This window comes from Salvelinus namaycush, unplaced genomic scaffold (genome assembly GCF_016432855.1).
Source record: "Salvelinus namaycush isolate Seneca unplaced genomic scaffold, SaNama_1.0 Scaffold1334, whole genome shotgun sequence".
Lineage (NCBI taxonomy): Eukaryota > Metazoa > Chordata > Actinopteri > Salmoniformes > Salmonidae > Salvelinus > Salvelinus namaycush.
The window spans coordinates 35,848-61,267 of record NW_024058047.1 but is presented as its reverse complement, the minus strand read 5'-3'; the positions used below and the strand labels follow the sequence as shown (position 1 = coordinate 61,267).

The window sequence follows — 25,420 nt, the reverse complement described above, 5'->3', positions numbered from 1 at the left end:
CACTTTGTGCACTGAGGAACCAGTGAGGAACCATGAAAAACAGCCCCAGACCATTATTCCTCCTCCACCAAACTTTACAGTTGGCACTATGGATTGGGGCAGGTAGTGTTCTCCTGGCATCCACAAAAGCCAAATTCGTCCGTCGGGCTGCCAGATGGTGAAGCGTCCGATGGCGGCGGGCGTTACACCACTCCAGCTGACGCTTGGCATGTGCATGGTGATCTTAGGCTTGTGTGTGGTTGCTTTGCCATGGAAACCCATTTCATGAAGCTTCCGACTAACAGTTCTTGTGCCGACATTGCATCCAGAGGCATTTTTTTAACATTAACATTTTTTACAACCGAGGACAGACGATTTTTACGCGCTACGTGCATCAGCACTTAGCTGTCCCATTCTGTGAGCTTGTGGCCTACCACTTCGCGGCTGAGCCGTTGTTGCTCCTAGAGGTTTCCACTTCACAATAACAGCACTTACAGTTGACCGGGGAAGCTCTAGCAGGGCAGATATTTGACAAACTGACTTGTTGGAATGGTGGCATCCTATGACGGTGCCACGTTGAAGGTCACTGAGCTCTTCAGTAAGGCCATTCTACTGCCAATGTTTGTCTATGGAGATTGCATGGCTGTGTGCTCAATTCAATGCACCTGTCAGCAACGGGTGTGGCTGAAATAGCCGAGTCCACTAATTTGATGGGGTGTCCACATACCTTTTGTATATAGTGTATCTGTGACCAACAGATGTATATCTGTATTCCCAGTCATGTGAAATCCATAGATTAGGGCCTAATGAATTTATTTCAATTAACTGATTTCCTCATATGAGTTGTAACTCTTTGGAATTGTTGCGTGTTGCAGTTATATTTTTGTTCAGTTTAGTTTTCATTCATTTCATTTCAACTTGGTTTCACACCAACGTAGCATTCATTACATTTCAATTTGGTTTCACTCCAACTTAGCTTTCATTACATTTCAATTTGGTTTCACTCCAACTTAGCTTTCATTACATTTCAATTTGGTTTCACACCAACTTAGCTTTCATTACATTTCAACTTGGTTTCACACCAACTTAGCTTTCATTACATTTCAATTTGGTTTCACACCAACTTAGCTTTCATTACATTTCAATTTGGTTTCACACCACTTTAGCTTTCATTACATTTCAATTTGGTTTCACACCAACGTAGCTTTCATTACATTTCAATTTGGTTTCACACCAATTTAGCTTTCATTACATTTCAATTTGGTTTCACACCAACTTAGCTTTCATTACATTTCAATTTGGTTTCACACCACTTTAGCTTTCATTACATTTCAACTTGGTTTCACACCAACGTAGCTTTAATTAGTTTCCCATATGAAGAAATAATAAAATAGCAATCCAAAATTATCCACCAGTATGATGCTAAATTACCTTCATATCGAGATGCTTTTTCTTAAAGAGGAGCTTTCCCCCCCATTGGCCAGATTTTCTGACCACACCAATCAACCTCTAACCTCTGACCCCTCACCTTGGCGATGGACGGCCAACGCTGGAGCTCTGACATCATCGTAGCTCCTCCCGTCGGTGATAACGATCATGATCTTGCGTTTGTTGGGTTTGGACTTGCTGAACAGCTGCTCTGCTGCGTAGGTGATAGCCGCTCCAGTACTGGTCCCGCCGCTCCAGTAATTAATCCTCTTTATGGCATTAAGCAGATCAGCCTTGTTGTTGTGTTGTCCGAAGGCAAACTCCAGCCGTTGTTCGTACGTATACTGCACTGCGCCGACTCGTGTGTCCGTGTCCGATATCTCAAACTCCCGCGTGATGTTAGCGACGAACTGCAGGACGGTCCGGAAGTTCCCGGTGCCCACAGAGCTGGATCCGTCGATGACGAAGGCGATGTCGTTAGCGTTAAGGCAGGTCTTGCTGCAGACGAGACGGTCGGTGTCGCACACTCGCTTGACAAGGGGTTGGACTGCCTTCCGCAGGGCGAACCAGCTCGACACGGGTAGGGAGTAGAAACCGTTGGTTCGACACACCGCCTGTTGAGAGATGAGAGAAGATGAGGTGGTTGGGTTTCATGAAGGGACAGGGCTCAAATTGTGAGTGAATTGGAATCAGCTGTATGTGTTAACATAGCCAGGGGTGACCCGGTGACCATCGTCTCTATATACCTTGTCCACAAAATTCGGCTCCACCACATTCTGCTTCTCGTTCTCGTCGGGTCCCTCGATGGTCACAAAGAAGATGTTGATACCAGACTCTCTGGCCTGGCGTGATGCCTCCTCTACCTTGTCGGTGGGCCAGCCGTCTACCAGAACCACAGCCACGTTGGGCGCTCCGCCCCGGTTACCGTTGGCGTCGCTGAAGTAATGTTTGTTGATATAGGAGAGGGCCTTCCCTAGGAGAACACCAGGGGGCAGCAGAGCACTTAACAGACAAACAGCTGAAGTAATGTTTGTTTTTATAGCAGAGGGCCTTCCCTAGGAGAATACCAGGGGGCAGCAGAGAAGCAGGCAGGCAGACAGACAGCTGAAGTACACTACAATGATCAAAAGTATGTGGACACCTGCTCGTCAAACATCTCATTCCAAAATCATTAATATGGAGTTGGTCCCCCCTTTTTTTGCTGCTATAACAGCCTTCAGTCTTCTGGGAAGGCTTTCCACTAGATGTTAGAACATTGCTGCTGGGACTTGCTTCTATTCTGCCACGAGCATTAGTGAGGTCGGGCACTGATGTTGAGTGGTTAGGCCTGGCTCAGTCGGCGTTTCAATTCACTCCCAAAGGTGTTTGATGGGGTTGAGGTCAGGGCTCTGTGCAGGCCAGTCAAGTTCTTCCACACGGATCTCAACAAACCATTTCTGTTTGGAGCTCGCTTTGTGCACTGAGGCATTGTCATGCTGAAACAGGAAAGCTGTTGCCATAAAGTTGGAACACAGAATCATCTAGAATGTCATTGTATGCTGTAGTGATAAGATTTCCCTTCACTGGAACTAAGGGGCCCGAACCATGAAAAACAGTCCCAGACCATTATTCCTCCTCCACCAAACTTTACAGTTGGCACTATGCATTGGGGCAGGTAGCGTTCTCCTGGCATCCACCAAACCCAGATTCATCCATCGGACTGCCAGCTGGTGAAGTGTGATTCATCACTCCAGAGAACACTGCTCTAGAGTCCAATGTCAGAGAGCTTTACACCCCTCCAGCCGACACTTAGCATTGCGCATGGTGATCTTAGGCTTGTGTGCGGCTGCTCTGCCATGGAAACCCATTTCATGAAGCTCCCGACGAACAGTTCTTGTGCTGACGTTGCTTCCAGAGGCAGTTTGGAGCTCTGTAGTGAGTGTTACAACCGAGGACAGATGATTTTTACGCGCTTCAGCACTCGACGGTCCCATTCTGTGGGCTTGTGTGGCCTACCACTTTGCAGCTGAGCCGTTGTTGCTCCTAGACGTTTCCACTTCACAATAACAGCACTTACAGTTGACCGGGCAGCTCTAGCAGTGCAGAAATGTGACAAACTGACTTGTTGGAAAAGTGGCATCCTATGACGGTGCTACGTTGAAAGTCACTGAGTTCTTCTGTAAGGCCATTCTACTGCCAATGTTTGTCTATGGAGATTGCATGGCTGGCTGTGTGGTCGATTTTATACACCTGTCAGCAATGTGTGTGGCTGAAATAGCCGAATCCACTAATTTGAAGGGGTGTCCACATACTTATGTGTATATATAGCGTACAGGAGAGGGCCTTCCCTAGGAGTACAGCAGGGGGCAGCAGAGAGGTGGTTAATACAGACAGAGATATAAAACACACAATACGTTTCTGTAAACACATGCACACAACGGAGCCCATTTTAAAATGGAATGTTTTTGTTCTAAACTGCCTCCCACTAAGTGTTCTAATCTAAGAAGTGGTAGGTACACCTGTTACCAGTAGCCCATTTCTTTATTTAACCAGCTAAGTTGACTGAGAAGATGTGATATTACAGTATCTGTTTAGAAAGCAGAAGCGGTTGATCATCTTGCATCTCATTGTTGGTGGTCCGTACTCTCTTGGCCAGGGGTTTCACGTGGAAAAACATGGCAATCTCAATGTGACTTCCCTGGTTAAGTAAAGGATACATAACTACCGAAAAGTAGAAACATCTGTGATGTATATTGTGAAGATATATGTTGCTGATGAGAACGGAGACAAATGCAATGGCTAACTGGCACACTGATTAGAGGGGGGATGTTATATTCTGTAAACGCACACAACCCTATTTGTATCCAACTGCAATGTTTAGCAGAGTCACAAAGACCGCACGAGGCATCAAATTAAAGGAAACCATCGCTTCCTGACAGTAGTCTGACCCCTAGCCAGTCAATGCTGGTAGAACCAAATGCCTTTTGTCAGGAGGCCAGGAGTTAAACACTGTTATTTAACTCACAGTGTCTAGGGTCGGATTTAGATTTAACTACAGTCTCTCGGGGCATGTGAAAATATGGTAAAGATTTTGTGAAACAAGCGATAATTGTGTCCCTTTTTCACTTTCGCACTTAAGTGTGCGGTCTTGTGGCCATGGTGCCTTCTGGCTTTGCTGTAAACTCTTAGAAAAAAGGGTTCTTCGGCTGTCCCCATAGGATAACAGTTTTTGGTTCCAGGTAGAACCCTTTTGGGTTCCATGTAGAACCCCTCTACCCAGAACCAAAAAGGGTTCTCCTATGGGGACAGTCCAAGAACCCTTTTAGGTTTTAGATATTTATTTTTTATTTCACCTTTATTTAACCAGGTAGGCAAGTTGAGAACAAGTTCTCATTTACAACTGCGACCTGGCCAAGATAAAGCAAAGCAGTTCGACACATACAACAACAGAGTTACACATGGAATAAACAAACATACAGTCAATAACACAATAGAAACATCTATGTACAGTTTGTGTGGAAATGAGGTAGGATTAGGGAGGTAAGGCAATAAATAGGCCATAGTGGCGAAATAATTACAATATAGCAATTAAACACTGGAGTGACAGATGTGCAGAAGATGAGTGTGCAAGTAGAGATACTGGGGTGCAAAGGAGCAAGATAAATAACAGTATGGGGATGAGGTAGTTGAATGGGCTATTTACAGATGGGCTATGTGCAGTGATCTGCTCTCACAGCTGGTGCTTAAAGCTAGTGAGGGAGAGATGAGTCTCCAGCTTCAGTGATTTTTGCAGTTCGTTCCAGTCATTGGCAGCAGAGAACTGGAAGGAGGCACCTTTCTAAGAGTGTAGACTAGGTCAGTGGTTCCCAATTTTATTTTAAAAACTTTTTTTAAGGAAGTCAGTCCAGCTTTAAACTTCCTCTTGAAAGTTGTCGGTAGTAGAACACACAAGGCGGGATGTTCCCCAATGTTGGAATCCCTGGGCTAGGTCACTGTAAAGGCTGGCTCTGCTCTTTACTAAATATCTTATACCTGTATGTTGTTCTGTCATTGATTGTTATGCCCGTGTGTACTATTTTATATATTATTTTAATGATTTTGGTACAATACAGGTTTTTACTCATTAATTTATTCACCAACTCACCCACGTTGGACATCCCTCCCTTCTGTGTGATCTTGTCTACGGCAGGTTTCAGCTCTCTGGAGTTTGTATAGGCCTTGAGACTGAACTCTGTCACCGGATCATCTCTGTAGCGATAATAACGACAATAACAACAACATGCATTTGAGAAAGGAAGGAACGAGAAAGAGAAAGGACGAGAAGAGAAGAAACAGATTGAGGCAGAGAGAGGAGGAGGGGGCAGAGAGAGGAGGAGGGGGCAGAGAAAGGAGGAGGGGGCAGAGAGAGGAGGAGGGCAGAAAGAGGAGGAGGACAGAGAGAGGAGGAGGGGGCAGAGAGAGGAGGAGGGGGCAGAGAAAGGACGAGAAGAGAAGAAACAGATTGAGGCAGAGAGAGGAGGAGGGGGCAGAGAGAGGAGGAGGGGGCAGAGAGAGGAGGAGGGGGCAGAGAGAGGAGGAGGGGGCAGAGAGAGGAGGAGGGGGCAGAGAGAGGAGGAGGGGGCAGAGAGAGGAGGAGGGGGCAGAGAGAGGAGGAGGGGGCAGAGAGAGGAGGAGAGGGCAGAGAGAGGAGGAGGACAGAGAGAGGAGGAGGACAGAGAGAGGAGGAGAGGGCAGAGAGAGGAGGAGAGGGCAGAGAGAGGAGGAGGGGGCAGAGAGAGGAGGAGGGGGCAGAGAGAGGAGGAGGGGGCAGAGAGAGGAGGAGAGGGCAGAGAGAGGAGGAGGGGGGAGAGAGAGGAGGAGGGGGCAGAGAGAGGAGGAGGGCAGAAAGAGGAGGAGGACAGAGAGAGGAGGAGGACAGAGAGAGGAGGAGAGGGCAGAGAGAGGAGGAGAGGGCAGAGAGAGGAGGAGGGCAGAGAGAGGAGGAGGACAGAGAGAGGAGGAGGACAGAGAGAGGAGGAGAGGGCAGAGAGAGGAGGAGAGGGCAGAGAGAGGAGGAGGGGGCAGAGAGAGGAGGAGGGCAGAGAGAGGAGGAGGACAGAGAGAGGAGGAGAGGGCAGAGAGAGGAGGAGGGGGCAGAGAGAGGAGGAGGGGGCAGAGAGAGGAGGAGAGGGCAGAGAGAGGAGGAGAGGGCAGAGAGAGGAGAGAACCTAAGAGAATGCCATGCCCACTGGGCACACTGGTTGAACCAACGTGGAATAGACATTGAATTGACGTCTGCGCCCGGTGGGTAGCCACAGGTTCAGTGAGGTTAGATTACCCCATAGACTTACCTGTCAGGTCCATAATTATTGACACCCTTGATAAAGACTGGATCAAATAAATGATACAAATACTGAGCTGTACTGTATGTGTGTGTAACCTTCATTTAACTAGGCAAGTCAATTAAGAACAAATTCGTATTTACAACGACGCCCTACGCCGGCCAAACCCGGACGACACTGGGCCAATTGTGTGCCGCCCTACGGGACTCCCAATCACGGCCGGATGTATGCATTTTTTTGGTGTAGAAAATTATATTTTATACTAATACAATTGCTCAGCGAAATAGATTTTGTTCAACAAGTAATATTTTTTTTCCTTTCTTAAAATGATAGGGCTCAAAAATGATTGGCACCCCTGTTTTCAATACCTTTCAATAACTCACTTTGCAAGGATAATGACACTGAGCCTTTTTCTAAAAGGTTTTATGAGATTCTAGATCACATTGGAAGGGATGTTAGACCAGTCCTCCATACAGAATCCTTCCAGAGATCCTTGATATCCTTCCTCTGTTCTTATGGACTGTCCTCTTAAATTCAAACCACAGGTTTTCAGTGGGTTTACTTACCCGTATTGGATGGTATATATATTTAGGGGTTACTCACCCGTATTGGATGGTATATATATTTAGGGTTTACTTACCCGTATTAGATGGTATATATATTTAGGGGTTACTTACCCGTATTAGATGGTATATATATTTAGGGGTTACTTACCCGTATTGGATGGTATATATATTTAGGGGTTACTTACCCGTATTAGATGGTATATATATTTAGGGGTTACTTACCCGTATTAGATGGTATATATATTTAGGGGTTACTTACCCGTATTGGATGGTATATATATTTAGGGGTTACTTACCCGTATTAGATGGTATATATATTTAGGGGTTACTCACCCGTATTGGATGGTATATATATTTAGGGGTTACTTACCCGTATTAGATGGTATATATATTTAGGGGTTACTTACCCGTATTAGATGGTATATATATTTAGGGGTTACTTACCCGTATTGGATGGTATATATATTTAGGGGTTACTTACCCGTATTAGATGGTATATATATTTAGGGGTTACTTACCCGTATTAGATGGTATATATATTTAGGGGTTACTTACCCGTATTGGATGGTATATATATTTAGGGGTTACTTACCCGTATTAGATGGTATATATATTTAGGGGTTACTTACCCGTATTAGATGGTATATATATTTAGGGGTTAATTATCCATATTAGATGGTATATATATTTAGGGTTTACTCACCCGTATTGGATGGTATATATATTTAGGGGTTACTTACCCGTATTGGATGGTATATATATTTAGGGGTTTCTTACCCGTATTGGATGGTATATATATTTAGGGTTTACTTACCCGTATTGGATGGTATATATATTTAGGGGTTTCTTACCCGTATTGGATGGTATATATATTTAGGGTTTACTTACCCGTATTGGATGGTATATATATTTAGGGGTTTCTTACCCGTATTGGATGGTATATATATTTAGGGGTTACTTATCCGTATTGGATGGTATATATATTTAGGGGTTACTTACCCGTATTGGATGGTATATATATTTAGGGGTTATTTACCCGTATTGGATGGTATATATATTTAGGGGTTACTTACCCGTATTAGATGGTATATATATTTAGGGGTTACTTACCCGTATTAGATGGTATATATATTTAGGGGTTACTTACCCGTATTGGATGGTATATATATTTAGGGGTTACTTACCCGTATTAGATGGTATATATATTTAGGGGTTACTTACCCGTATTAGATGGTATATATATTTAGGGGTTAATTATCCATATTAGATGGTATATATATTTAGGGTTTACTCACCCGTATTGGATGGTATATATATTTAGGGGTTACTTACCCGTATTGGATGGTATATATATTTAGGGGTTTCTTACCCGTATTGGATGGTATATATATTTAGGGTTTACTTACCCGTATTGGATGGTATATATATTTAGGGGTTTCTTACCCGTATTGGATGGTATATATATTTAGGGGTTTCTTACCCGTATTGGATGGTATATATATTTAGGGGTTTCTTACCCGTATTGGATGGTATATATATTTAGGGGTTACTTATCCGTATTGGATGGTATATATATTTAGGGGTTACTTACCCGTATTGGATGGTATATATATTTAGGGGTTATTTACCCGTATTGGATGGTATATATATTTAGGGGTTACTTACCCGTATTGGATGGTATATATATTTAGGGGTTATTTACCCGTATTGGATGGTATATCTATTTAGGGGTTACTTACCCGTATTAGATGGTATATATATTTAGGGGTTACTTACCCGTATTAGATGGTATATATATTTAGGGGTTTCTTACCCGTATTAGATGGTATATATATTTAGGGGTTACTTACCCGTATTGGATGGTATATATATTTAGGGGTTTCTTACCCATATTGGATGGTATATATATTTAGGGGTTTCTTACCCGTATTAGATGGTATATATATTTAGGGGTTACTTACCCGTATTGGATGGTATATATATTTAGGGGTTACTTACCCGTATTGGATGGTATATATATTTAGGGGTTTCTTACCCGTATTGGATGGTATATATATTTAGGGTTTACTTACCCGTATTGGATGGTATATATATTTAGGGGTTTCTTACCCGTATTGGATGGTATATATATTTAGGGTTTACTTACCCGTATTGGATGGTATATATATTTAGGGGTTTCTTACCCGTATTGGATGGTATATATATGTAGGGGTTACTTATCCGTATTGGATGGTATATATATTTAGGGGTTACTTACCCGTATTAGATGGTATATATATTTAGGGGTTATTTACCCGTATTGGATGGTATATATATTTAGGGGTTACTTACCCGTATTAGATGGTATATATATTTAGGGGTTATTTACCCGTATTGGATGGTATATATATTTAGGGGTTACTTACCCGTATTAGATGGTATATATATTTAGGGGTTTCTTACCCGTATTGGATGGTATATATATTTAGGGGTTACTTACTCGTATTGGATGGTATATATATTTAGGGGTTTCTTACCCGTATTGGATGGTATATATATTTAGGGGTTTCTTACCCGTATTGGATGGTATATATATTTAGGGGTTACTTACCCGTATTAGATGGTATATATTTAGGGGTTACTTACCCGTATTGGATGGTATATATATTTAGGGGTTTCTTACCCGTATTGGATGGTATATATATTTAGGGGTTTCTTACCCGTATTGGATGGTATATATATTTAGGGGTTTCTTACCCGTATTGGATGGTATATATATTTAGGGTTTACTTACCCGTATTGGATGGTATATATATTTAGGGGTTTCTTACCCGTATTGGATGGTATATATATTTAGGGGTTATTTACCCGTATTGGATGGTATATATATTTAGGGGTTACTTACCCGTATTAGATGATATATATATTTAGGGGTTACTTACCCGTATTAGATGGTATATATATTTAGGGGTTTCTTACCCGTATTAGATGGTATATATATTTAGGGGTTACTTACCCGTATTGGATGGTATATATATTTAGGGGTTTCTTACCCATATTGGATGGTATATATATTTAGGGGTTTCTTACCCGTATTAGATGGTATATATATTTAGGGGTTACTTACCCGTATTGGATGGTATATATATTTAGGGGTTACTTACCCGTATTGGATGGTATATATATTTAGGGGTTTCTTACCCGTATTGGATGGTATATATATTTAGGGTTTACTTACCCGTATTGGATGGTATATATATTTAGGGGTTTCTTACCCGTATTGGATGGTATATATATTTAGGGTTTACTTACCCGTATTGGATGGTATATATATTTAGGGGTTTCTTACCCGTATTGGATGGTATATATATTTAGGGGTTACTTATCCGTATTGGATGGTATATATATTTAGGGGTTACTTACCCGTATTAGATGGTATATATATTTAGGGGTTATTTACCCGTATTGGATGGTATATATATTTAGGGGTTACTTACCCGTATTAGATGGTATATATATTTAGGGGTTATTTACCCGTATTGGATGGTATATATATTTAGGGGTTACTTACCCGTATTAGATGGTATATATATTTAGGGGTTACTTACCCGTATTAGATGGTATATATATTTAGGGGTTTCTTACCCGTATTAGATGGTATATATATTTAGGGGTTACTTACCCGTATTGGATGGTATATATATTTAGGGGTTTCTTACCCGTATTGGATGGTATATATATTTAGGGGTTACTTACCCGTATTGGATGGTATATATATTTAGGGGTTTCTTACCCGTATTGGATGGTATATATATTTAGGGGTTACTTACCCGTATTAGATGGTATATATATTTAGGGGTTACTTACCCGTATTGGATGGTATATATATTTAGGGGTTTCTTACCCGTATTGGATGGTATATATATTTAGGGGTTTCTTACCCGTATTGGATGGTATATATATTTAGGGGTTTCTTACCCATATTGGATGGTATATATATTTAGGGGTTTCTTACCCGTATTGGATGGTATATATATTTAGGGGTTTCTTACCCATATTGGATGGTATATATATTTAGGGGTTTCTTACCCATATTGGATGGTATATATATTTAGGGGTTTCTTACCCGTATTGGATGGTATATATATTTAGGGGTTTCTTACCCGTATTGGATGACGCCCATCATGGGTCCGGCCACGCCCACGTTGATGACCTGTGCCACCTCAGCCAGGAAGTCCTTCTGGATCTTAAAGCGACGCTTCCCAATACTCCAGCTACCGTCCATCAGCCATGCTATGTCTACTTTACAGTCTGCCAATCAATCAACCAATCAATCAATCAATATGATATCCCATTACTTGAACTACCGTCCATTAACCACGCTATGTCTACCTTACAATCAATCAATGTGATATCATAGGGCTTATATGTTATAACACATAATAAACAGCTATCCAGTCTAGTCCCAGTTCTGTTTGTGCAGTTGTGACATCTATTGTGTGTGTGTGTGTGTGTGTGTGTGTGTGTGTGTGTGGGTGTGTGTGTGTGTGTGTGTGTGTGTGTGTGTGTGTGTGTGTGTGTGTGTGTGTGTGTGTGTGTGTGTGTGTGTGTGTGTGTGTGTGTGTGTGTGTGTTTGTGAACATACTTGGGTCTCCCTGAGTAACAGGCTCTGGGTCGGCCCGGGGTAGTGAGTCCTGCTCTCTCACACTGAAACCTGAAGACAGAAGATGACGGACAGAAGAGAAGATGACGGACAGAAGAGAAGATGACGGACAGAAGAGAAGATGACAGACAGAGCACATGAAAAGCATGTCAAACATCACATAGAGAAGACAATGCTGTACATAATGTCATCATGCTTTTACCAACTGAGACATCACAAGATGACAGACCACATCTAATGATGGATTCATTATATATTTGAGACCTCAAGTTCTGGTCCTGGTGAGCCATATCTGTTTCTGTTTAACTGGTTAGTGGGTATCGTTTTCCAGGCCTGAGTTGTTGGATGCAACGGACTTCTTTATCAGTTTGAATCTGTTGGAGCCAGCGACAACTAGCGAGAGGAAGAGTATTGTCAAGTTTGGAACAGAGCCGGAGTGCTGGAGGTGAAATGGAAGGGGTAGAAGGTGCTGTGAAATGGGTAGGAGGTGCTGTGAAACGGGTAGGAGGTGCTGTGAAACGGGTAGAAGGTGCTGTGAAATGGGTAGAAGGTGCTGTGAAATGGGTAGGAGGTGCTGTGAAATGGGTAGAAGGTGCTGTGAAATGGGTAGGAGGTGCTGTGAAACGGGTAGAAGGTGCTGTGAAATGGGTAGGAGGTGCTGTGAAATGGGTAGAAGGTGCTGTGAAATGGGTAGAAGGTGTTGTGAAATGGGTAGGAGGTGCTGTGAAATGGGTAGAAGCTGCTGTGAAATGGGTAGAAGGGATAGAAGGTGCTGTGAAATGGGTAGGAGGTGCTGTGAAATGGGTAGAAGGTGCTGTGAAATGGGTAGGAGGTGCTGTGAAATGGGTAGGAGGTGCTGTGAAATGGGTAGAAGGTGCTGTGAAATGGGTAGAAGGTGCTGTGAAATGGGTAGAAGGTGTTGTGAAATGGGTAGAAGGTGTTGTGAAATGGGTAGAAGGTGCTGTGAAATGGGTAGAAGGTGTTGTGAAATGGGTAGAAGGTGTTGTGAAATGGGTAGAAGGTGCTGTGTGAAATGGGTAGAAGGTGTTGTGAAATGGGTAGAAGGTGCTGTGAAATGGGTAGAAGGTGCTGTGAAATGAGTAGAAGGTGCTGTGAAATGGGTAGAAGGGATAGAAGGTGCTGTGAAATGGGTAGAAGGTTTTGTGAAATGGGTAGAAGGTGCTGTGAAATGGGTAGGAGGTGCTGTGAAATGGGTAGAAGGTGCTGTGAAATGGGTAGAAGGTGCTGTGAAATGGGTAGAAGGTGCTGTGAAATGGGTAGAAGGGATAGAAGGGATGTGAAATGGGTAGGAGGTGCTGTGAAATGGGTAGAAGGTGCTGTGAAATGAGTTGGAAGTCCGAGCCCTGATGGACATGGTTATGAAAAATATAGGTTTGGTCCAGAGTGAGATTTTTGAAGAGGGTGGATTCAAGCCTTTTGGCGAATCAATGGGTGGAAAAGATGGTGGGTATTTTTTTTTTGGGGGGGGGGGGGGGGGTGCTGTGAAATGGGTAGAAGGTGCTGTGAAATGGGTAGGAGGTGCTGTGAAATGGGTAGAAGTGGTAGAAGGTGCTGTGAAATGGGTAGAAGGTGCTGTGAAATGGGTAGAAGGTGTTGTGAAATGGGTAGAAGGTGTTGTGAAATGGGTAGAAGGTGCTGTGAAATGGGTAGAAGGTGCTGTGAAATGGGTAGGAGGTGCTGTGAAATGGGTAGGAGGTGCTGTGAAATGGGTAGAAGGTGCTGTGAAATGGGTAGAAGGTGCTGTGAAATGGGTAGAAGGTGTTGTAAAATGGGTAGAAGGTGCTGTGAAATGGGTAGAAGGTGCTGTGAAATGGGTAGAAGGTGCTGTGAAATGGGTAGAAGGGATAGAAGGTGCTGTGAAATGGGTAGGAGGTGCTGTGAAATGGGTAGAAGGTGCTGTGAAATGGGTAGAAGGTGCTGTGAAATGGGCAGAAGGTGCTGTGAAATGGGTAGAAGGTGCTGTGAAATGGGTAGAAGGTGCTGTGAAATGGGTAGAAGGTGCTGTGAAATGGGTAGAAGGTGTTGTGAAATGGGTAGAAGGTGTTGTGAAATGGGTAGAAGGTGCTGTGAAATGGGTAGGAGGTGCTGTGAAACGGGTAGAAGGTGCTGTGAAACGGGTAGAAGGTGCTGTGAAATGGGTAGGAGGTGCTGTGAAACGGGTAGAAGGTGCTGTGAAATGGGTAGGAGGTGCTGTGAAATGGGTAGAAGGTGCTGTGAAATGGGTAGAAGGTGTTGTGAAATGGGTAGGAGGTGCTGTGAAATGGGTAGAAGCTGCTGTGAAATGGGTAGAAGGGATAGAAGGTGCTGTGAAATGGGTAGGAGGTGCTGTGAAATGGGTAGAAGGTGCTGTGAAATGGGTAGGAGGTGCTGTGAAATGGGTAGGAGGTGCTGTGAAATGGGTAGAAGGTGCTGTGAAATGGGTAGAAGGTGCTGTGAAATGGGTAGAAGGTGTTGTGAAATGGGTAGAAGGTGTTGTGAAATGGGTAGAAGGTGCTGTGAAATGGGTAGAAGGTGTTGTGAAATGGGTAGAAGGTGTTGTGAAATGGGTAGAAGGTGCTGTGTGAAATGGGTAGAAGGTGTTGTGAAATGGGTAGAAGGTGCTGTGAAATGGGTAGAAGGTGCTGTGAAATGAGTAGAAGGTGCTGTGAAATGGGTAGAAGGGATAGAAGGTGCTGTGAAATGGGTAGAAGGTTTTGTGAAATGGGTAGAAGGTGCTGTGAAATGGGTAGGAGGTGCTGTGAAATGGGTAGAAGGTGCTGTGAAATGGGTAGAAGGGATAGAAGGGATGTGAAATGGGTAGGAGGTGCTGTGAAATGGGTAGAAGGTGCTGTGAAATGAGTTGGAAGTCCGAGCCCTGATGGACATGGTTATGAAAAATATAGGTTTGGTCCAGAGTGAGATTTTTGAAGAGGGTGGATTCAAGCCTTTTGGCGAATCAATGGGTGGAAAAGATGGTGGGTATTTTTTTTTTGGGGGGGGGGGGGGGGGTGCTGTGAAATGGGTAGAAGGTGCTGTGAAATGGGTAGGAGGTGCTGTGAAATGGGTAGAAGTGGTAGAAGGTGCTGTGAAATGGGTAGAAGGTGCTGTGAAATGGGTAGAAGGTGTTGTGAAATGGGTAGAAGGTGTTGTGAAATGGGTAGAAGGTGCTGTGAAATGGGTAGAAGGTGCTGTGAAATGGGTAGGAGGTGCTGTGAAATGGGTAGGAGGTGCTGTGAAATGGGTAGAAGGTGCTGTGAAATGGGTAGAAGGTGCTGTGAAATGGGTAGAAGGTGTTGTAAAATGGGTAGAAGGTGCTGTGAAATGGGTAGAAGGTGCTGTGAAATGGGTAGAAGGTGCTGTGAAATGGGTAGAAGGGATAGAAGGTGCTGTGAAATGGGTAGGAGGTGCTGTGAAATGGGTAGAAGGTGCTGTGAAATGGGTAGAAGGTGCTGTGAAATGGGCAGAAGGTGCTGTGAAATGGGTAGAAGGTGCTGTGAAATGGGTAGAAGGTGCTGTGAAATGGGTAGAAGGTGCTGTGAAATGGGTAGAAGGTGTTGTGAAATGGGTAGAAGGTGCTGTGAAATGGGTAGAAGGTGCTGTGAAATGGGTAGGAGGTGCTGTGAAATGGGTAGAAGGTGCTGTGAAATGGGTAGAAGGTGCTGTGAAATGGGTAGGAGGTGCTGTGAAATGGGCAGAAGGTGCTGTGAAATGGGTAGGAGGTGCTGTGAAATGGGTAGGAGGTGCTGTGAAATGGGTAGAAGGTGCTGTGAAATGGGTAGAAGGTGCTGTGAAATGGGTAGGAGGTGCTGTGAAATGGGTAGAAGGTGCTGTGAAATGAGTTGGAAGTCCGAGCCCTGATGGACATGGTTATGAAAAATATAGGTTTGGTCCAGAGTGAGATTTTTGAAGAGGGTGGATTCAAGCCTTTTGGCGAATCAATGGGTGGAAAAGATGGTGGGTATTTTTTTTGGGGGGGGGGGGGTATTTTATTAGGATCCCCATTAGCTGTTGCAAAAGCAGCAGCTACTCTTCCTGGGGTTCCACACAAAACATGAAACATAATACAGAATGACATCAACATCAATAGACAAGAACAGCTCAAGGACAGAACTACACATATATACTGTATATTTTAAAGGCACACGTAGCCTACAGTACATATCAATGCATACACACAAACTATGTAGGTCAAATAGGGGGAGAGGCATTGTGTCGTGAGGTGTTGCTTTATCTGTTTTTTTAAACCAGGTTTGGTGTTCATTTTAGCAATATGAGATGGAAGGAAGTTCCACGCAATAATGGCTCTATATAATACTGTATGCTTTCTTGAATTTGTTCTGGATTTGGGGACTGTGAAAAGACCCCTGGTGGCATGTCTGGTGGGATAAGTGTGTGTGTGTGTGTAAGTTGACTAAGCAAACAATTTGGGATTTTCAACACATTAAATGTTTCTTATAAAAAGAAGAAGTGATGCAGTTAGTCTCTCCTCAACTCTTAGCCAAGAGAGACTGGCTGGCATAGTATTTATATCAGCCCTCTGATTACAATGAAGAGCAAGACGTGACGCTCTGTTCTGGGCCAGCTGCAGCTTAACTGGGTATTTCCTTGCAGCACTCGACCACACGACTGGACAATAATCAAGATTAGACAAAACTAGAGCCTGCAGAACTTGCTTTTTGGAGTGTGGTGTCAAAAAAGCAGAGCATCTCTTTATTTCGGCTAGACCTCTTCCCATCTTTGCAAACATCGAATCTACAGTTGAAGTCAGAAGTTTACATACACTTAGGTTGGAGTCATTAAAACTTGTTTTTCTACCACTCCACAAATTTCTTGTTAACAAACTATAGTTTTGGCAAGTCCGTTAGGACATCTACTTTGTGCATGACACAAGTAATTCTTCCAACAATTGTTTACAGACAGATTATTTAACTTATAATTCACTGTATCACAATTCCAGTGGGTCAGAAGTTTACATACACTAAGTTGACAGTGCCTTTAAACAGCTTGGAAAATTCCAGAAAATCATGTTATGGCTTTAAAAGCTTCTGATAGGCTAATTGACATAATTTGAGGTGGCATCCTGTGGATGTATTTCAAGGCCTACCTTCAAACTCAGTCCCTCTTTGCTTGACATCATGGGAAAATCAAAAGAAATCAGCCAAGACCTCAGAAAAGAAAATTGTCGACCTCCACACGTCTGGTTCATCCTTGGGCGCAATTTCCAAATGCCTGAAAGTACCACATTCATCTGTACAAACAATAGTATGCAAGTATAAACACCATTGGACCACGCAGGCGTCATACCGCTCAGGAAGGAGACGCGTTCTGTCTCCTAGAGATGAACGTACTTTGGTGCAAAAAGTGCAAATCAATCCCAGAAAAACAGCAAAGGACCTTGTGAAGATGCTGGAGGAAACAGGTACAAAAGTATCTATATCCACAGTAAAAACGAGTCCTATATCGACATAACCTGAAAGGCCGCTCAGAAAGGAAGAAGCCACCGCTCCAAAACCGCCATAAAAAAGCCAGACTACGGTTTGCAACTGCACATGGGAAAAAAGATCGTACTTTTTGGAGAAATGTCCTCTGGTCTGATGAAACAAAAATAGAACTGTTTGGCCATAATGACCATCGTTATGTTTGGAGGAAAAAGGGGGATTCTTGCAAGCTGAAGAACACCATCCCAACTGTGAAGCACGGGGGTGGCAGCATCATGTTGTGGGGGTGCTTTGCTGCAGGAGGGACTGGTGCACTTCACAAAATAGATGGCATCATGAGGTAGGAAAATTATGTGGATATATTGAAGCAACATCTCAAGACATCAGTCAGGAAGTTAAAGCTTGGTCGCAAATGGGTCCTCCAAATGGACAATGACCCCAAGCATACTTCCAAAGTTATGGCAAAATGGCTTAAGGACAACAAAGTCAAGATATTGGAGTGGCCATCACAAAGCCCTGACCTCAATCCCATAGAAAATCTGTGGGCAGAACTGAAAAAGCGTGTGCGATCAAGGAGGCCTACAAACCTGACTCAGTTACACCAGCTTTGTCAGGAGGAATGGGCCAAAATTCACCCAACTTATTGTGGGAAGCTTGTGGAAGGCTTCCTGAAACATTTGACCCAAGTTAAACAATTTAAAGGCAATGCTACCAAATACTAATGTATGTAAACTTCTGACCCACTGGGAATGTGATGAAAGAAATAAAAGCTGAAATAAATCATTCTCTCTACTATTATTCTGACTTTTCACGTTCTTAAAATAAAGTGGTGAGCCTAACTGACCTAAAACAGGGAATTTTTACTAGGATTAAATTGTGAAAAACTGAGTTTAAATGTATTTGGCTAAGATGTATGTAAACTTCCGACTTCAACTGTATATCTTTTAACCATGACAGTTTACAATCTGAGGTAACGCCAAGTAATTTTGTCTCAACTTGTTCAACAGCCACCCCATTCATTGCCAGATTCAGCTGAGGTCTAGAACTTAGAGAATGATTTGTACCAAATACAATGCTCTTAGTTTTAGAGATGTTCAGGACCAGTTTATTACTGGCCATCCATTCCAAAACAGACTGCAACTCTTTCTTAAGGTTTTCAGTGACTTCATTAGCTGTGGTTGGTGATGTGTATATGGTTGAATCATCAGCATACATGGACTCACTTTGTTTAATGCCAGTGGCAGGTCATTGGTGAAAATTGAAAAGAGTAGAGGGACCTAGAGAGCTGCCCTGCGGTACACCACACTTTACATGTTTGACAATTTAGAGATGCTTCCATTAAAGAAAACCCTCTGTGTTCCATTAGATAGATCGCTCTGAATGGCAGAGGTTGAAAAGCCATAGCACATACGCTTTTTCAACAACAGTTGAATAATATGTAAGGCTGCAATGAAATCTAACAATACAAGCTCCCACAATCTTCTTATGATCAATTTCATTAAACTAATGATCAGTCATTTGTACCCTTCTCTGTAAGCATGCTGAAAGTCTGTCGTTAATTTGTTTACAGAGAAATAGCATTGTATTTGGTCAAACAACATTTTTTCCAACAGTTTGCTAAGAGCTGGCAGCAAGCTGATAGGTCTGCTGTTAGAACCTGTAAAGGCCGCTTTACCACTCTTGGGTAGCAGAATTACTTTGGCTTCCCTCCAGGCCCGAGGACAAAGACTTTCCTCAGGCTCAGATTAAAAATATGACAGATAGGAGTGGCTATAGAGTCAGCTCCCATCCTCAGTAGCTTTCCATCTCAGTTGTATATAATAAATCCATCAAGTGCACCGTCTGGATGCTCCTCATTAATCACATCAGACCAACAACTATTTTTAACATCATCCACATAAGTCACAGCAAAATCTTTAGTATGATCTCTTATATACTATAGCTTTAGATCTACCATGAACCAGAGGTTTCTTCATGATAGGGTTCTAAATGGAACTCAAAGGGGTTATCCTACAGGGGCAAATCAAAGGGTTCTAAATGGAACTCAAAGGGGTTCTCCTACAGGGGCAAATCAAAGGGTTCTAAATGGAACTCAAAGGGGTTCTCCTACAGGGGCAAATCAAAGGGTTCTAAATGGAACTCAAAGGGGTTATCCTACAGGGGCAAATCAAAGGGTTCTAAATGGAACTCAAAGGGGTTATCCTACAGGGGCAAATCAAAGGGTTCTAAATGGAACTCAAAGGGGTTCTCCTACAGGGGCAAATCAAAGGGTTCTAAATGGAACTCAAAGGGGTTATCCTACAGGGGCAAATCAAAGGGTTCTAAATGGAACTCAAAGGGGTTATCCTACAGGGGCAAATCAAAGGGTTCTAAATGGAACTCAAAGGGGTTCTCCTACAGGGGCAAATCAAAGGGTTCTAAATGGAACTCAAAGGGGTTATCCTACAGGGGCAAATCAAAGGGTTCTAAATGGAACTCAAAGGGGTTATCCTACAGGGGCAAATCAAAGGGTTCTAAATGGAACTCAAAGGGGTTATCCTACAGGGGCAAATCAAAGGGTTCTAAATGGAACTCAAAGGGGTTCTCCTACAGGGGCAAATCAAAGGGTTCTAAATGGAACTCAAAGGGGTTATCCTACAGGGGCAAATCAAAGGGTTCTAAATGGAACTCAAAGGGGTTCTCCTACAGGGGCAAATCAAAGGGTTCTAAATGAACTCAAAGGGGTTATCCTACAGGGGCAAATCAAAGGGTTCTAAATGGAACTCAAAGGGGTTCTCCTACAGGGGCAAATCAAAGGGTTCTAAATGAACTCAAAGGGGTTATCCTACAGGGGCAAATCAAAGGGTTCTAAATGGAACTCAAAGGGGTTATCCTACAGGGGCAAATCAAAGGGTTCTAAATGAACTCAAAGGGGTTATCCTACAGGGGCAAATCAAAGGGTTCTAAATGGAACTCAAAGGGGTTATCCTACAGGGGCAAATCAAAGGGTTCTAAATGGAACTCAAAGGGGTTATCCTACAGGGGCAAATCAAAGGGTTCTAAATGGAACTCAAAGGGGTTATCCTACAGGGGCAAATCAAAGGGTTCTAAATGGAACTCAAAGGGGTTATCCTACAGGGGCAAATCAAAGGGTTCTAAATGGAACTCAAAGGGGTTATCCTACAGGGGCAAATCAAAGGGTTCTAAATGGAACTCAAAGGGGTTATCCTACAGGGGCAAATCAAAGGGTTCGACGTGGCTCCCAAAAGGGTTCTCCCATCTGGACAAATGACAGAACTCTGTAACCAGAGGGTTCATGACAGGGTTCTATGTAGAACACAAATGGACAAAATGAAGAACCCACAAGGGTTCTTTGTGAGAGGTTTCTAATGACAGGAACAAATGACAGAATGTCTATTGGTTGTGATGTTTTAACAATCTGTATTATACCCCAAAGATCCAGTGGCATAGCAGGATGTTTAACGAACAGCAAAATCACTAGCCGATATTCATGCCACTGGTAACTGAGAGGTTGTGAGTTCAAATCCCAAGTGAGGTTGACTCCAAAGTAATCAGCTTTTTGCTGGTCTGCAAAACCACGCCCATCATTATCATATTTCCCAGCATGCTCTATTGCAGTTAGATTTTTTTTTTCATTGTTTGTTTCAATATCTGTGTTTTTGCATTTGGTATTTCATTAGGATCCCCATTAGCTGTTGCAAAAGCAGCAGGTACTCTTCCTGGGGTCCACACAAATCATGAAACATGACACAATACAGAACATCATTAGACAAGAACAGCTCAAGGACAGAACTACACCAATGTACATTGATTGATTAAAGCTAAACAAAGATAAATAACATACATTAAGGTTAAACTAATCCAATCTGTTAGTTGGATTTATTGCACATGGTGCTGAGATGTTTCAGTTGAGATGATTTAGGTAGTCTCATTTATTCATCTTTTAACCCTGGCAGTCATTCTGAATGTAGATTGAGGGAATCTACCCAGGCTGGATCCTAATTGGAGTTAAATGTCACATTATGAACCATCATTATGTGACTTGATGCTGGTTTTGCTCTAGCTTATGCTGGTCACCAGTGTCCGAAACACAACGAATGCTGGTCACCAGTGTCCGAAACACAACGAATGCTGGTCACCAGTGTCCGAAACACAACGAATGCTGGTCACCAGTGTCCGAAACACAACGAATGCTGGTCACCAGTGTCCGAAACACAACGAATGCTGGTCACCAGTGTCCGAAACACAACGAATGCTGGTCACCAGTGTCCGAAACACAACGAATGCCGGTCACCAGTGTCCGAAACACAACGAATGCTGGTCACCAGTGTCCGAAACACAGCGAATGCTGGTCACCAGTGTCCGAAACACAGCGAATGCTGGTCACCAGTGTCCGAAACACAACAAATGCTGGTCACCAGTGTCCGAAACACAACGAATGCTGGTCACCAGCGAAAACACAATGAAGGCTGGTCACCAGCGAAAACTAGTGATGGGGGAAAAAAGCTTCATGAAGCATTGAGCATATTGTGTCGAATATAGGTTCACTAATTGAGGCTTTAATCAACACGTTCTACACTAGTGGCACCTGCTGGACAAAATAATTGAGAAAAGCACACTGCTTCGAAATAAACAGCTTAGCGATATCGATTTATGACTTGGCGCTCCGGTATCAAACGTAACATCACTAGCGAAAACACAACGAAAGGCTGCTCACTAGTGATGTGACACTGAGGCTTTGTGATTACTCGGAGCTTCATTATTTGTTCACAATGCACATCAGTGACATCTGCTGGTCAGTAATAAATAGCAGCATGTTATTTTTTTCTCTCCACTGTTTTCATCTAAACTTTGTGGCGCAGCGGGAAGTCGCTGGCTTTAGTAGCCTATAATCATTCCGAATACCAGCTTCGCCATCTTACATCATGGTGACACTTGTTGCCTTCATGTTGACTTATGGAATCTATGGAATTATTTAGGATGCTTAAAACAGAAGCTTATTCTAAACTACATTAAACAAATGACTTGAACAACAGTGTAGAAAGTGTGGTTTCACATAAAACTATTTTCTATATAGTTCATCCTTCTACAGGATTCGAGGTCATACCTTCACATCACTACGTGATCTATAATCCCCTGCTCTGCCTGCTAAACTACTAGTCAGGTAAAACTACTAGTCATGTAAACTACTAGTCTGGTAAACTACTAGTCAGCTAAACTACTAGTCAGGTAAAACTACTAGTCAGCTAAACTACTAGTCAGGTAAAACTACTAGTCAGGTAAACAACTAGACTGGTAAAACTACTAGTCTGGTAAACTACTAGTCAGGTAAAACTACTAGTCAGGTAAACTACTAGTCAGGTAAACTACTAGTCAGGTAAAACTACTAGTCAGGTAAAACTACTAGTCAGGTAAACTACTAGTCAGGTAAAATACTAGTCAGGTAAACTACTAGTCAGCTAAACTACTAGTCTGGTAAAACTACTAGTCAGGTAAAACTTATTTTGTACAAAATCCTAACCATATTTGTAAGTTGGTGTTTGAAAGCAGCTTGGAATTGAAGAAAGCATCGGAACCATAGTGGGATATCAGTGGGAGAAATCAGTGGGATATTGCATTTTGCAACACACAGTTTGAAAAAGCATGTGATCAAACTAAGCTTCAGGCATCATTGATGACGTATTTCTGATGAAGTGACACACGCATTGGCACACTGCTTCGAAGTTACCTGCTTAGTGATTTCGACGCCTCGGGAAACTCCGGTATTAAACGTAACATCACTTCTGGTTACCAGTGAAAACACAACGAAGGCTAGTTGACCAGCATAACCAGCTAGACCATGCTGGTCAGACCAGCATAACCAGCTAGACCATGCTGGTCAGACCAGCATAACCAGCTAGACCATGCTGGTCTGACCAGCATAACCACCTAGACCATGCTGGTCTGACCAGCATAACCAGCTAGACCATGCTGGTCAGACCAGCATAACCAGCTAGACCATGCTGGTCAGACCAGCATAACCAGCTAGACCATGCTGGTCAGACCAGCATAACCAGCTAGACCATGCTGGTCTGACCAGCATAACCAGCTAGACCATGCTGGTCAGACCAGCATAACCAGCTAGACCATGCTGGTCTGACCAGCATAACCAGCTAGACCATGCTGGTCAGACCAGCATAACCAGCTAGACCATGCTGGTCAGACCAGCATAACCAGCTAGACCATGCTGGTCAGACCAGCATAACCAGCTAGACCATTCTGGTCAGATAAAGTTGACTAGCTTCTGACCAGCACTGACCAGCACAGACCAGCTTGAAATGTATGCTGGTCAGACCAGCATAACCAGCATGAGTTTTCTTCATGACCAGTTTGAAATGTATGCTGGTCAGATAACGTTGAAATGCATGCTGGTCTATGCTGTTTTTTAAAGCTAGTAGGTGCTACATCATCTCACCTGAATCAAAAGGCTTCCCTTCTGGTTTCCAGGAGTCCACTGGTTCCACTGTGTAGAGGATTTTAAACAAGCTGAGCATTAGCAAGGTCAAAGGCATAGCATAGCACTCACCCATGTCAGGATATACTGTGTGTATAACACTTCATAACAATCAGGACAATATCTGGGACTGGTATGACATATTATCACAATGGAAAGGCGAAGCAGCAGTCTACAGTGTGGCTTAGTCTCGTCCCCAGGCTCAATACTAGCTAACCCTACCCCAGTTTAGTGTAGCCTCGTCCCCAGGCTCAATACTAGCTAACCCTGACCCAGTTTAGTGTAGCCTCGTCCCCAGGCTCAATACTAGCTAACCCTGACCCAGTTTAGTGTAGCCTCGTCCCCAGGCTCAATACTAGCTAACCCTGACCCAGTTTAATGTAGCCTCGTCCCCAGGCTCAATACTAGCTAACCCTGACCCACTTTAGTGTAGTCTCGTCCCCAGGCTCAATACTAGCTAACCCTGACCCAGTTTAGTGTAGCCTCGTCCCCAGGCTCAATACTAGCTAACCCTGACCCAGTTTAGTGTAGCCTCGTCCCCAGGCTCAATACTAGCTAACCCTGACCCAGTTTAATGTAGCCTCGTCCCCAGGCTCAATACTAGCTAACCCTGACCCACTTTAGTGTAGTCTCGTCCCCAGGCTCAATACTAGCTAACCCTGACCCAGTTTAGTGTAGCCTCGTCCCCAGGCTCAATAGTAGCTAACCCTGACCCAGTTTAGTGTAGCCTCGTCCCCAGGCTCAATACTAGCTAACCCTGACCCAGTTTAGTGTAGCCTCGTCCCCAGGCTCAATACTAGCTAACCCTGACCCAGTTTAATGTAGCCTCGTCCCCAGGCTCAATACTAGCTAACCCTGACCCAGTTTAGTGTAGCCTCGTCCCCAGGCTCAATACTAGCTAACCCTGACCCAGTTTAATGTAGCCTCGTCCCCAGGCTCAATAGTAGCTAACCCTGACCCAGTTTAGTGTAGCCTCGTCCCCAGGCTCAATACTAGCTAACCCTGACCCAGTTTAGTGTAGCCTCGTCCCCAGGCTCAATACTAGCTAACCCTGACCCAGTTTAATGTAGCCTCGTCCCCAGGCTCAATACTAGCTAACCCTGACCCAGTTTAATGTAGCCTCGTCCCCAGGCTCAATAGTAGCTAACCCTGACCCACTTTAGTGTAGTCTCTTCGCCAGGCTCAATACTAGCTAACCCTGACCCACTTTAGTGTAGTCTCGTCCCCAGGCTCAATACTAGCTAACCCTGGCCCACTTTAGTGTAGCCTTGTCCCCAGGCTCAATACTAGCTAACCCTGACCCAGTTTAATGTAGCCTCGTCCCCAGGCTCAATACTAGCTAACCCTGACCCAGTTTAATGTAGTCTCGTCCCCAGGCTCAATACTAGCTAACCCTAACCTAGTTTAGTGTAGCCTCGTCCCCAGGCTCAATACTAGCTAACCCTACCCCAGTTTAGTGTAGCCTCGTCCCCAGGCTCAATACTAGCTAACCCTAACCCAGTTTAATGTAGCCTCGTCCCCAGGCTCAATACTAGCTAACCCTGACCCAGTTTAATGTAGCCTCGTCCCCAGGC

At 43.5% G+C, this 25,420-nt stretch overlaps 1 protein-coding gene across 1 annotated transcript in view; it reads right to left on the bottom strand.

Annotated features, from left to right (window-relative positions):
• Nucleotides 1-25,420, bottom strand: part of vit (vitrin) — a 64,024-nt gene that overhangs the window by 3,293 nt on the left and 35,311 nt on the right. Inside the window, exons 9-14 of the mRNA XM_038982890.1 lie at nucleotides 23,808-23,855; nucleotides 11,898-11,966; nucleotides 11,416-11,563; nucleotides 5,531-5,634; nucleotides 2,154-2,380; nucleotides 1,508-2,021 (exon numbers count right to left, since the gene is read on the bottom strand). Coding sequence (XP_038838818.1) covers nucleotides 1,508-2,021; nucleotides 2,154-2,380; nucleotides 5,531-5,634; nucleotides 11,416-11,563; nucleotides 11,898-11,966; nucleotides 23,808-23,855 — 1,110 coding nt within the window. The remainder of the gene's footprint in view (nucleotides 1-1,507; nucleotides 2,022-2,153; nucleotides 2,381-5,530; nucleotides 5,635-11,415; nucleotides 11,564-11,897; nucleotides 11,967-23,807; nucleotides 23,856-25,420) is intronic.